This window comes from Amphiura filiformis, chromosome 1 (genome assembly GCF_039555335.1).
Source record: "Amphiura filiformis chromosome 1, Afil_fr2py, whole genome shotgun sequence".
Taxonomy (NCBI): Eukaryota; Metazoa; Echinodermata; class Ophiuroidea; order Amphilepidida; family Amphiuridae; genus Amphiura; species Amphiura filiformis.
The window spans coordinates 51,860,028-51,874,998 of record NC_092628.1 but is presented as its reverse complement, the minus strand read 5'-3'; the positions used below and the strand labels follow the sequence as shown (position 1 = coordinate 51,874,998).

Sequence of the window (14,971 nt, the reverse complement as noted above, 5' to 3'; positions counted from 1 at the left end):
GACATAACCTCAATATTTTCTTTGCCAAACTGTATTGCCAGAGAAAATCAAATCATTTGTGCTAGAAAATGCTCTTAGTGAATTTGTTACTCCAGATTCCAGGCTCAACTCAAGATCTAGTTTCAATACTGAAACTTTTAATGCAACATCATATTTAGGTCCTCAAGGGCTTAGTAAACAAATCAGACTTAAAGAGAGAAATGGAGAAATCCCAAGCTACCACAAAACTCTGCAATTTATTACATGCAGATAGATTGCCTCTTATAAGTTACATTCATTTTTCACTATATAATTTGCTCCTCAAAAAATACAGGCTAAAAATATTTAGCCTCCTAAATACTAAATACTCGTAATGTCCATTATGCAATGTTTACTTCGTTAACATTGTTAACTTTTAATACCTAATTTTCACATTATATCATGTAGCTTTTAAATATTCTGTCACAATTGATCATTTTCTGGCCCTTGTATCAATATAATAGTGGTGCAATTGATGCTTGAGTGAAGGATTCAAATTTGAATGAATGCAAAGCAAATTACAAGATGACCCAATAAAAACAGGCTTTTCAAATTCTAGCACTGTTGACCGTTAAGTACTAGAGAATTATAAATGAATACTTGCTGTGGAAGAGTACAGTGTGATTTTGCCATCTTGGATAATTTTGTGCAAAACTGAAGATACCAAGTTACTTATCCATCACAATTTGATATATATCCAAATGATTGAATTTTTGGATGTTTAGTCTTATAGTTGGGCCATCCCATATTGTTCCTTGCCATCCAAAGGTCAGCATTCTTGTTTACCACCTCTACAAATTGCCTAATGAAGCATTGAACACACAACTAGGTCATGTCAGAGCACATTCATTTGTTTCATTGTTTACCTCACTATCTCCAAGTGAGGAACCTTTACTAGGGTTTCATTATGTCTCCCAAATGTTGACTAGCTTCTGTAATACACTAGTAAGGCTTCTGATGTATGTTAACAGGTTTCTCTTTCAAACACCAAACCATGCTAATACAATCCGCCAAAACCACAAGTGAAATTCAACTTAATAAAAAATAAGATCCAAGGTATTACAATAACTACTTGTACAAATTCTTCTTTATGATCATTATCCATTCTGGGACACTTCATTTACTGTCAACTCATCAGAAGAAGACAAATCGACTGCTTAGTGCCAGAAGTGGGTAAGTGCAATAGCTGTCATGTACTGTATGCCACTGTGTCGATGAGTTCGATATAATATGTGTAAATTGCTAAATGTTCACAGGACAGCTATTACACTTACCCACTTCTGGCACAGAGCAGTCAACATGTTCTTAAGTCTGCACAAAAAGAAACTCAGCTGTTATAAACACGCCTATAGCTTCAGAACTAATAATCGTTTTCACAATATTTCAGCATTGAGGGAAGGATGCATTATTTACGCGTATTTTGATACCCCATTTGTCAAATATTGTTCAAATATTAACAACACAGTAGTGTTTTTAAAGAAAAATGTCAGAATTTAAAAGTTGCAGTTTACATCGATTAATGGTTATTATGCCAGCACGGTAGCACGTAAAGTCCGCCATTATCTTCACGCTTACTTCAAATCAATACAAATAGCTGCAACTTTTAAATTCTGCTATTTTTCTTTCAAAACACTGCTGTATTGTTAATATTGAACAAAATTGGACAAATGGGGTATCAAAATGCGTGTAAATAATTCATCCTTTCCTCTATGTTTAAATATTGTGAAAACGATTATTAGTTCTGAAGCTATAGGTGTGTTTATAACAGCTGAGTTTCTTTTTGTGCAGACTTTATAATAGTGTACACAATCCCCATGACAATGCAACTTTTCCTTACAAAAACAAGTGGCAAAGTTTCACTATGCATCATATGCTGTAACTTTTATGGGCATAATTTTTTGTAATTTTCAAGTTGTGATTTATCCTTAGTGTATAAGAGCACAAAATACTAATAGGATTAGAGTTAGGATTAGAGTTAGGATTAGAGTTAGGGTTAGGATTTAGGGTTAGGGTAGGATTAGGGTTAGGATTATAGTTGGGATTTGTTTGGTATTCTCTTACACGAAGGATACACCCAAGTTGTGGGGCATTGTGTGGAGTCTTGCATGTCCAGGATTACAATGCCCATTTGGTATTTTGTGAAATAAATCGCTTCAGTGCAAAAAGAACAGAATATATAAATTAGTCATGTGCATATAGGCCAACAACCTACCTTGGATTCAATTATCTGTGTTGTGTAAATAAGCTTGATACCTACTTTATGATAAGTGCTCACATAATGTGTGATGTAACATGGCTTTGATACACTGCCCTTCTCATAATCATTGATAATTATAGTACTCTGGATGCTGGCTACTGTATATTGAAAATTAGGTAGTGATACAACAATGTGTCTACAATAAATAGTTTTGAGCATAGAAAGCATAATTATTAAGATTCACTATCACTTGTCATTGCTGAGATCAGAAAAAGCCCAGGATATACTATCAGAGGTGACATGTAACTCTTTGTGATCACAGCAGCTGAAGGGAGTATCCCATTATGCTTTGCGGTACCATTATAGAACTGATTGTGCCATAGAAAATGTACACAAAATCCCACACTTCAACTTTCAATTACTCTCTTAAATCAGGGAAGCGTAGATTTCTGTTTGAAAAAATATCACCCATAGAGTATTGTGAATTTATCAATAGCTCTCAATATCTAAGCGGCTCTTGTTTATATTTTGTATACATTTGCTATGGAGCAAGCAGATATACTGCAATGCATGATGGGATACTCCTTTCAGCTGCTGTGCTTTGTGATGATAATGGCTATCACAAGCCCAACACCATAAAATGCCACCTGATGTACTAACAAGTGATAATGAACCTTTGTGATATTTGAACATCAATCTAGTCAAACTTGAACAAAAATCATCTAGCAAACATATGTATCTTAAAGATGAAACACCATCGTAAATCACATGTGTCTTGAATGAACCATTGCTTCAGATAAGGGGATTAGGGAAACCAAACAAACCATTGATACAGCTCTATGAATAAGATTAGTATGGTAGTAAAGAAGGTTAAAACAGTTCTCATATATTCTTAAAATATATTAATGTTATTATTGATCCATTCTGTTTTCATTCAAGATGGGGAGGAGGGGTCAGCTTTGTTACATATCTGGTCACCTTCAACTATATTAGCTGAATTTCGTTCTTACATAAAATGCGTAGTGATTTAGTGTTGCGCCCTCTTTACAGAGGTTTGTGAATCTTAATTGGTTCCCCTATTCAACTCAAAATGGGCATCTGTTCCTACTAATCCTGTACTGCATGCCCCGATTTAAGTATCACATGTCTTTATTCCATCAGTGCCACTCTGCTTGCATTTACTGATACACAAAAAGTATCTGGAGGCATACATTACAACTAATTTAATTTAATTAAGTTCAGCATTTCTAACAAAGGGTGTAAATAACTTTTAAAGAATATCCCTGCTATAGAGGCTTCTCCTGCAGGAAGCAATACTAGATACCTGCCTCAATAGTAGACATTGGTACAAATAACTAAATTGTTTATATTTCCAATTTTACTTGTTTTTTTTTAATTGAAAACTTTTAACAAAATGGTTTTGATTCTCATAATGCATCTGAGGCATAAATGAATCTGAGCTGGATTGACAAAACAATGTATGCCTAGCTTCCCAGCTAAATAATCCAAACATCAGATTCAATTAAGCCACAAATCCATCACCCTCCTATTTATCATGAAATAACCCTAATCAAGTAGCAGCGGAGACTCCCGTCATCTCCCCTCTGGATGGATAGATGGTCCGATTGCTTGCTTTCTTCATGTTACACACCCTCTCTGTACAGTGCTCATCTCATGGGCCATTCTCATCAGGGAAGTCTTGAATACTTCTATGTGCTTGTCGCAGGAACTGTTGCTGTTTATAGAAGACCTTGAGGGCACCTTTGATGGTTACAAAAGCAATTCCTCCCTGTATGTTGGATGAGGTAATAGAAAAGCAGTACATTCACAGAATTAGGTTAAATCAGCACATAAATTCATGGCAAGTCAATGCAGTACATAGCTGCTTTGAGATAAATATACAAAATAGTACTTTGTTTTATAACAACAAGGGTGCTTGTAAAAAAACAGAAGTCCTGGGGATATTTCTAACCTATTTTCCCAACTCTATACTGAGCTTAATGTAGTAAGAAGTGATTGAAAGAAACTAGAACAATGTATTCTTAAAGAGGAACCAAAAGGATTTAACAATTTAAGGCAATTTTCTTATCGTAACAGGCTTAGAACTTTATTTAAAACGTTACATTGCACCAGAAGACAAATGATGTCTAAAAGACTTATGATGACGATGATGATAAATAATGATGATGCTGATACTGATGAGATTTTAAACCAATTCAACAACTTTACATGCCTAACAAATTGAAGCACTCAGGTTTAAGTGATGTGGCTGTTTAAATGCCTTCCTAATTTGAAGAATTTGAAATTCTCATGGTATAACATTTCAAACTTGTTGAGTTCAGACCACCAACACCTGCCCTACCATGCTTGCTTTCAATTGACAAGTCTACTTGAAAATTCCAATTCAAAAGGAGCACATATTTTCATGTTATTTTCTTGATCATGTTTGACCAGTTAGATTTGCCTATATATCTCACATTGAGAAAAACATGCATCTCTTCATTTCATTCTTTAATATAAGTTCACTTGAATCCAAAATTTTAAAATTCTAAAATAATTATCACTGAATTCATGGAGGGAAAAATCAAAATCTGTCATTTTATGAACAATTGCTAATTTGTGTTATACCATTACCCAAACAGAAAAGAAGTAAACAAGATCCATGTACAAATCAATACTATCATACCCTACTTAGGTAACTTTTCTAACAAAATAAAGTTCACACACATAAATATAACCTTTGTCCCTCCACAAACCAATTGAAACAAGACCAAAGTCCTTCATTACACAGCGTGAGGATCTGTGACTGATCATACAGTAGTAAAATATACTATACACATAAATAGTGTATAAATAGAGATTAATTATCTAATAACAGACAATTAACCTTTGACCGGGCTGCTTAACTCTCTTCACGCGGGTGTCGACTGCAGACGACAAGTTTCAATTTTTTTTTTAATTCAAAAATTTCAGAAATGTAAATTTTTATGACCATATTTGGAATCAGCATAAAAAAATGCATTAAAATGAGTACAAACAAGCCTAGTATTGGTTCAGTAGTTCTTAAGATAGCTCTTGATATTTTGAGAAAATATTTTCAAAACTTTAAATTTCTGTTGAAGTGCATGGCTAGCATGCAGATCATTAATAATTACTGCGTCTCACAACCCAACCACTTTGAAATAATGAATGAAAACACAGTCACATGATATTTTCAGTCATTCCCAGATTAGACCTATATATGACATGCCTGTAACGCATGCCCTTGTCGCTTTAACAAACTCTGCAAAGGCCAAAAGAGATAAGGAAAATAGTATTCATAAAAAAAGAAGACCAAATAGAGCAAAATAAATTTGTCAAGGAGCATTTTGTTCTTTTTGGTTTAAATCGATGTGCTATGTGAGGGATTGTTTCCCTATTGTATACTGTAAAACCAGAAATATTCGCAGGTTTAAATTTTCGCGAATTAACCATATAAGCCATATTCGCGGCATGAAAATTTCGCGATTGTCAAGTTCAAGCATTGCATGTACATTTATAGTGCATGTTGCCTATAACAAATTTAAGCTTACTTCAGACATGTTTGGATAAATTCTGTTGTAAATGCTGACCCTGAATGTCGAAATTCCACTGGGATCTATTAGAGTAATATTCCATGGGGCAGCAGTCATAGTGGTATCACCTCTGAGCAACAATAATTTTTTTCAAATATTTTCCAAATCGCAAAATTTGCCTCGTGAGACCACACCACCGGAACAGGTGCAGGCTGGCAGCCATCTTGGTTTTAGCCATAAAAATGAACATTTTCTGAAAGTAAATAACCATCACATCGGTAGTGGTCCAAAAAAATTATTATCAATTAATCTGTGTCTTTAAAATGTTTTAATATTATTTACTAAACATCCTTACATGTTTACTTTATTTGTTTACTATCATTATCCTATTGTTTTGTTGTTTCTAATTAGCATAATTCTGAATGAAAAGTTTTGGCATTTTCCATTCATCTTGCGGGGGTGGTGGCTGATGGGGAATAATTTTTTGCTAAACTCAACAAAATGGATTTCAAAATATGATTAAATGCTTCATTTATCGGGTTCCTCTATGTCTACTGATCTTCTAAAGCTGAATACTTACTCTATAAAAATTTGTGATGAAAAATAAAAACTTATGTATTCAACATTTGGACCCCTACACACAGACGCAGTAGGTACAAAATGGCAGATGTGGATGACACACGTCACACGGTCATGGTCGGAGCATCTCAACATGCAACCGCAAGAAGATGGGGTATTATTTTTTTTATCAAACTGATGAACTTCAACATTTATTTTCAAAGAAAACAAAGGTATTACAATATTACAGAACTGATCTTCTAGCTTTAGTTTTTATAAAGGTATGCCAATACTTCATGTAAGCTTACTGCCTGCACTGGTGTTTTAAACAGGCATGAAGTTGGAACAACTTTTATTATTGATAGTACGGTGGTCACTTTGAGCAAAATATTCGCGGCATAAAATTTTCGCGACTCAACATCATTCATGAAATTCAGCGAAATTAAAATGCACGCTTGAACATTTCTGGTTTTACAGTACTTGGATCCACCCACATTGTAAGACTTTGCGCCATATGTGATTTTGTTTTTACTCATGAAGATAAACCCAAACAAAATGTTATTGCACAAAAATTGAGTTTATGTTAGGGTTCTTCTGAGAGACTGTATGTCTAACCTGCATATAGTAGGCTTAGGCATATTTCAATATTCTATAAAATCTGTGATATTATCTATAAATAAATGACTAGATATCTAAAAAGTGCATGTTCAGCTCTTGTTTTCGTTAGTTCCATTTTCTGTCCTATTTCCCCTCAGTTACACCATGTATATTCCTTTTAGCTAATAAACTCAACTTATATCTGTCAGTGTCACCACCTACTTGAAAATTCAATACACAACATTTTAACCAAAAAGGCAAAAACATTTTTATGAGATATCAAATTTCTCATCCGTTAGCAGGTTTTGCAGATTCTGGGTTAAATTCCACCACCTCCTCTCTCTCATCCTCTCTCGGAGCACTAACTTACACCTATCCATCCAGTGGCTTAAATAATGACTGCAAGCTAACTGTAATAGATAGTTCTATGGAAACCTCATGTACGTACAAAATTTTAGGCTACATACGTAGGTGTCAAAATGTTACACACCTGGGTATGATCTCACTCTAGCAAAATTAAACCTAGTTAATTCATATGCCACCAGGAAAACTCTCCCCCACCTCTCTCCACATAATTTTATCGCTATGTGTGCTTGTAGTTGAAATCATCCACAAACAGGTTTCTATGCATAGACAGTCCCAAGCCCGTACGCAGGATTTCATTGGGGGTGCTGATTTTGAAAAAGTGGACCTTTTTCCAAGGGGGGGGGGGCGATTTTGTGAAAAGTGGACAAAATTTGGACCTTTTTTGTCAAAAAAAGCATAAAAAACCTTGATTTTTTTTTAATGAAATTTTGGGACTTATTGTATACTATTCCAAATTCAATGCATCTTACTTACGAGTAGGCCTGTTATCAACTGTCGTATGTGTCGTATTATCGTCGATATGACCCTAAATCAAAATAAATTGTCCTTTTTAGACACTTTACGACACATATCAAAAAGAAAAAGAAAATTAAATTTCCATGCTATTTTGTCCAAATAAGATAATTAAGATTACCATACGATCATGTTTTCATCTGAAAGTCAAAAATTACCTCCCGAAGTTGACCCGAACCCAGAAGTAGAACGAACCAGGAAGTATGTTTACACCGGAAGTCGGCAATCGTAACTCATATCGGCGTGATTTTAAGCTTATCTATCGACTTTTTTCAGCATTTTAAAATCTCATTACGAGTTTCGACACGTGTCGATTGTCATATTTTTTTTCCCAACGAAGTGTTGAATTAGAAATCATGTGTCGATAACAGTCAAGTAAACCATATTCTGGTTGAAAGGGGTTGGCGGTTTATTTGACTCCACAGCATTCCCAATCATTTCTTGTTTATTTCTACTGCACATTTGCATTGTATTTTTTGTATTCATATAACGGTGCTTGATTGATAGGTGCTTGATTGATATAATGATATTCATTTTCAGTTGGCTTGAACACAATAACCAATTTCAGCATTTAAATCTCATTAAATTCATGTAAAAATGTCCTCAAATCAACCTCCAGAGCCCCACTATGGAACAACAGAATTGGGTATTCCAAGAATTGGGTATTCCAATTCTGGTATCAAAACTACAAACGAGGCATTTTTCTGTCTGAATTTTGCTTTAAATAGAGGCCACATCTGTTAAAATTTTTGTGTGTGCAAAGAACATGAACAGCATTTTGATCCAATATATTTTTAAGTTATCTGAAAACAATATTTCAATTAACCATGCATGATCAATCTAAACATAAAGAAGAGCAACAACAACAACAAAAAAAAAAAGATGTTCTACTTTCTTTTCCTGTCAAAATGATCTAGTTTATTTTGTAAGTTACAATAGGTATTCACTGTGATAGTCAGACTTCATTCGCCAACATTCCTATAAATGTGCTTTTATTGCCTCAGTCTAATCAACTGACATACAACTCAGCAAAATGAACATGTTGAACAATTAAGATTACTTTTTTTCATCCATTAGTCTTTCCATATTTCACAGGCATTAATATATGCAGAAACCCTACAAAAATTGAACTCATGGCTCTCTAGGAAAAATGCTTTTCTTATTGCTGAAAACTGTTAACAACAATTGAATGTTCACATCTTTTGTTCCCAACTAGCAATCCATTTCAGCGACATCTATCTCATTTTCCCCACTCACATCACCATTGTCACTTTCAATTTCTTCTATACACCCCCTCAACATCTCCTTTTCCCATTTTCAAACCATCAAGTCTTTTGATGCTAAATGATGCTGAATTTGCCCCAGTGTTTGGAGAAAGCATCATGTTTTCATGTCACAAATAATGTAGTAAGATTTGTACAATCTACATCAAGAACCACTGAAAACTTAATTCTGAAGATGTTAGTACTTATTGAAATGTATTATATTAAGTTCATGATTGAATTGTATAAAGCATATTTTGGACATTTAACCAAAAATAAACTTACATCAATGATAGTACACTAGAGTTAACTTAGTAGTGTAATTCTGCCTTTTTATTTGAGGAGACAAAGTCACACAAATAACATTTACAGGGAATATGAGAGCTTAGCAATGATGAGATAACAGGGAATACTGATGAGATGAAATACAAGATATCCAGTTTTTGTTTGTTTGTTTTCAAGTATATATTTTTCCCTGGTGTTGTTGTGTACTGTTGTAATCTGTAAGTATTTTTTGCTGTGTTTCTCCATGCCTGGGGTCAGTCAGTTTCCTTGTGCTTGTTTTTATTAATTAATGAGGATGATTGAATTTAAAATGTATATAAAGCTTGTGATTGCTACATCACAAAGTACACATTCTTGCATATTTTGCATATGCACCGATACACAAGTGATACTTACAAGTATTGTTCTTTGTAGATTTGAGTTGAGTGATCCAAACATAAACTTTCCGCACATTGTTGCAATCGTTGGGAAGATGAGGGCGCCACACAGCACTCTTGTAGCCGAGATTGGATCTGAGATCGGTGCTGTGTCTGCAGGGATACGAGGCACTGGCACGCTGGCCATATCTGGAAACAGTTTACTCCAAAATGGCAGTTTGGGTGAATGTTTACGCCACAGTTTCAGTACATAATCCTCCCAGCGGATCATTTTACTTAGGGTAAGCATTAAAGGGATTGTAGGCAGGCCTATTAAAAGAAAAAGAGGATCAGCTCTTTCCATGACATCAAGTCCTTCTTTATGACCTAGTACTTGCATTACTGTGACTGCACCATATGTAACGGCTGACCAGTATACAGATCCGACTACGATACCACCTGCGGCAAACGGGCAGACTTTGTAGATGAGTCTATCTACTGCATCTAGGAAATACACAAACGGACCTGCAGAAAATCAAAACAAAATAAATAAACCAGTGGTTTAGAATCGGTTGTTACATCTATTAATTTCTATACAGCTGGTAACGTATGGCTATAACACAGAAATTCTAAGGGAGTGGCACAATCTTTTCATGTTCTGCTTTACATTGTGCCCTCCAATTACAATATGTTTCCATATTTTGAGTTATATTGCTCTAGCAGTTTTGATATGAAAAGCAAAAATGTGCATAACAATGCCCCATGTTATAGTCATGATAGAATACACTTTCGGTGTGGTTACCACAATTTCGTCATGTTTTTACCATAACTTTTTAAATACTCAAAAGGTAACCTGAATGGAAATAATTGGGTGGGCACATAATAATTCATAGGTTTGCATATATATGTTATAAGTACAAAATGAAGAGAAAAAACAATAAAAAAAACATAAGAAAATGGATAAATTATGGTTAATAACTTTGCATCCAAGTATTCAAGAGACCTGGGGATTCAACATCGGTAATTGTAGGCACTGAGCAAGTTAGTAATGGTAGTAACTCAATTTTCAAAATTTCTGATTTTAGCCTCAGTGGATCAGATTGGGTCACATATGTTTTTATCTTGGGGTGGGTGCGTAGTTAATGGAACAAATACGGTAACAATACACACAAAACTGCAAATCTTAATGGAAAAAAACTCTTTCATCCATATGGGCAAAATGAAGTCCACTAATAAAGATTATTATGCGTGTACATACAAGCCAGACAATAAGATTGAATTATACTCAAGACATGGTACTTGATTGCAACCAAGTCGGGGATTCTGAAAGTATTACATTTAAATGGACACAAGTATCCAGGTGCAACCTTACTTGACCAAGTTACCTGGTGAATCAATAAAACATAGCAAATATTACACACTTTATTTTGACATTACCATGCAGTAGTAAGTAATGAATATGCTATCCCATGCTACAATGGGCAAATTATCACAGATTCCCCGTGCAGATTGGACCAAAATACAAGTGATTTTGAGGTTTGTTTATTGCTTTTAAGTAGGAGAATCTAAAGTAGACTGGCATAGTTGTTGTCACTGATGAAGAGAAAAATAGTGTACATACTACACTATCATTTTGATTCACACTTCATAGCATACCTACAACACACCTCAATGTCTTTGTGATTTGTAGCACACCTGGAAATTACAAGTGCAACATGCATAAATATTTGTACCACTCTCACTAGAACATGTTGAAACTGACTTTTTAATTAGATTTTGGGTTATTGTAATAGAACGCTTAAGGGAAGGGGTATGAACGTTTGGGCAGTATTTATTGTGGGGCATTAGAGCACATCAGACATATCGAATCGCATTCTGAATACTGAAGAATGTCCTTCTGATATCAAATAATTTTGATTTTTGAAATTCGCAATGTAATACACATTTTATGGCAAATCATTAAAATTGATATTTTTGATATTTAACAGTACTCAAGTAAACTTTATAAATATGATGATTTATACTTAAAGTGTATGTAGGTGGGATGAAAAGCCGGCGATCAATTGAAAAGTTTGACGTTGCGTATTGAAGATATGGATTTTTTTTCCCAAAACACCAACAAAAATAGGTTTTTTGGGAAAAAATCCATATCTTCAATATGAAAGGTCAAAATTTTCAATTGATCGTCGGCTTTTCCTCCCAGCTACATACATTTTAAGAATATATCATTAAATTTATCAAATTTACTTCGAGGACTGTTATATCTCAAAAATGTGAAAAATATCAAATTTGATTAATTTGTCATAAAATTTGTATTATATCGTAAATTTCATAAAATGAAAATTATTTGATATCAGAAAGACATTCTTCGTATTCAGAATGCAATTCAATATGTCTGATGTGCTCTCATGTCCCACAAAAAATACTGTCGAAACGCTCAAAATGCTCATTCCAGTTCCCTCAAGTTCAAGTACACTTTTTTGTTCCCATACATGACAAGACAATATGGTGGTGGATTTCCTGTCTAGTTATACAAATGCTTTAACGTGTCCACACTCCCCTAGTCTAACTCTCTTTCATTTTATCATTGGTAGTATCCAACACTTCCTGTAATGGATTCTGGGAAGAACAGAGGAGCATCAAGTAACCTACCTAACAAGCTAACCTGGAAAAGAAAGAAACACTAGCTACTTGGACTATAAGCAGGTAACCATAGCAGTGAGGAGTAGGTTACAGGCAATGTCTCCATACCTTGCTAAAAACACCTGGCTAGACCATAAGGCACTAATATCACAGAGCTTGAGCTTCTATTAGATTGCAACCAGAGATGGGCGACATGCTTAAATGCTTGTTACCATTGAACGAGGGAGATTTAAAGGAGCATTTTAGAGTTTGAACGTTTTCCCACAGATTTTGTTTAAATGCTGATTTCACAATTAACATGCCATGTACAACTGGTACATATATTTTGAAACTTATTTTGGCATGTTACATGGATCATATGTGACCATCCACCACAAAGGTGTCATAATGTCGAGCAGATTTTGTTCCCAGCAAACACAAAACGTCTTAAGAATGTTTTTAGAACGTACAAAACGTTTTGCTGGAGGTATGTTCCAATAAACATCTTAAAAAACAATAAAAAACAAAGAATTTCCCAAAACATTTTTTACCCCCTTTCAATCATGCAATAGGGACAATGGACATGTAATATCATTGCAAAGCTTATTTTGTAAAGCTAAAATTTGCCTGTTCAATATCTCAAAAAGTGGGAGTGCCAAACCAGTGATCCCATGTTCAAAATATACAGGCAATAATAGGTGATTGTACTCTGTACTTTCAAAATCTATGCATTTATTAGAAGCGGGGGGTTTAATAGAGCAAATAAGGTATATGATGTGTGCTTTTATTCTCTCCAGGACTAAAAATAGCAAAGAATACCATAATATTTACATGAGTTAACTTTTATTCACATACTCGGACTAGCATACCTTAAATTATGAGTTAGACTATGCCAATGTTTAAGAGTAGATGAAAAATAATAGAGAGACCCTGGTAAGTTTCAACAAACTTGTTCAAATAATAAAATGCTGTTGCAACTTTTCAGCAGTTTAAGTCTTGTACCACATGGACATTCTAAAAAAAACGTAGCTGACCATTGCCACCAAATTTGTGAGTGTCACTTTAAAAAGAGAAATCTAATCTTGTTTATTTGAAATGGAGATCTCCTTGTAAAGTCAGGTCACGTTGAGAAACTTCAATGTCCGGTAGAGGCGTGTCCAATTGTAAGATACACTCCTTGATAAATTTGGTTCAATTCGGACTGCTGGTGATCTGATGTTGACCTACTATTTAGGATCATACATGTGTCATAGTTCTATCAAAACAAGCATGTTATTCTCTTCAACTTAAATTTCTAATGACTACCGTTAGTAGGTTGGTCTGTATCTATAAAACATGGCTAAGTGCATTATTTATAAGGCATTCACTTAAAAGCCTGAAATACAATTCCCTTTGACAGGTTCGCTTCAATTTCTCCCATAATCTTTAAATCTTCACTTAAATGTGAGTATTCAAACTCTGCACCACTTTTCCAACACCCAATAGCAAAATAGTCTTCTGTGAGCACTCCAGATCAAGTGAGAATATGAAGCTTCTGGGAGCTATTTGCTACTCAATACTTGCAAACATCTACTATGTGGGGCTTTGCATCACTACTAGAATTCATAGGCACATCAGCATTTAAAAGGAAACGTAACATGCTTAATTCCAGCTAGACATGTTGTACACCGTCCCCTTCAAGCCAGGACATAACATAGTAAATTGCTACAACACCACCACAAGATAAAATATGACATAGGATCACAATCTCCCCAACACCTACGCAGTCTGAAATTATACTAAATGGGGCCCTTGTATTTGATTCACATCAATCACTTCAGCTTATCACTCGATATTAAATATTACTGCTGCATATTATCCACATAATCAACCCAAATGCATACTATTAAAGAAACACCAGTAATAAATCAGACAGACACCCACATTATGATTGAAATACAATAATACCAAAGACTAGTTTAATCTTATTTTACATGTATTCCTCTTTCCGTCAAATATAAAATGTCCTACTTAAAGGGGCATTTTGTGATTATAGCATCATCTTTTTAGGATGGTTCAATAGATATCTAAAAGAAGTTTATTTCCAAAATACGAGTTGATTCGGACATCAAATTTGTGAATTAAGCAAAATGTATTACAGCCCCATACTGTCTGTTGATAGATGGGAAATACAATGGGATGACATCATTGTCAAATCTGCAAGAAAGCTTCTTCTTCTTCTTCCTTTAAAGTGCCTCCCTCATATGTATGAGTATTATCGCACTGCGTACAGACAAGCTGTACTTATTTTTACTCTGGAACCTAGAGTAGATGAGTGTATTTTGAAGTACAGTCAACAGTACCGGGATGATCCCCTGCTCTTTTTCGAATAGCCTGTGATGTTCTTTAACGTGCACACTGCATTAATGTCAGAAATACATGTACACGGGACTGACAGCTCAAAATGCCCTCCAAAGCACTAAGCAAGTAGAGTGAAGTGCCTTGCTCAAGGACACAAAGAGCCCGCCGAGCTCAGGCGGACCTGGGATTCGAACCCTTGAACCTTGGATTCACAGTCCAACGCCTTAACCGCTCAAACAGTGTGTAGTCCTAGGTTTCTGATGCTATACAAATCTCAACTTTTTTGGATTGAGTGGGGTGATG

At 34.8% G+C, this 14,971-nt stretch overlaps 1 protein-coding gene across 1 annotated transcript in view; it reads right to left on the bottom strand.

Moving 5' to 3' along the window:
- Positions 1–1,813: 1,813 nt before the first annotated feature.
- LOC140148619 (E3 ubiquitin-protein ligase MARCHF5-like) overlaps positions 1,814–14,971 on the bottom strand; it is a 50,559-nt gene continuing 37,401 nt past the window's right edge. Inside the window, exons 4-5 of the mRNA XM_072170638.1 lie at positions 9,747–10,231; positions 1,814–4,004 (exon numbers count right to left, since the gene is read on the bottom strand). Of these exons, the coding sequence (XP_072026739.1) occupies positions 3,888–4,004; positions 9,747–10,231 (602 nt within the window). The 3' untranslated portion in view covers positions 1,814–3,887. The remainder of the gene's footprint in view (positions 4,005–9,746; positions 10,232–14,971) is intronic.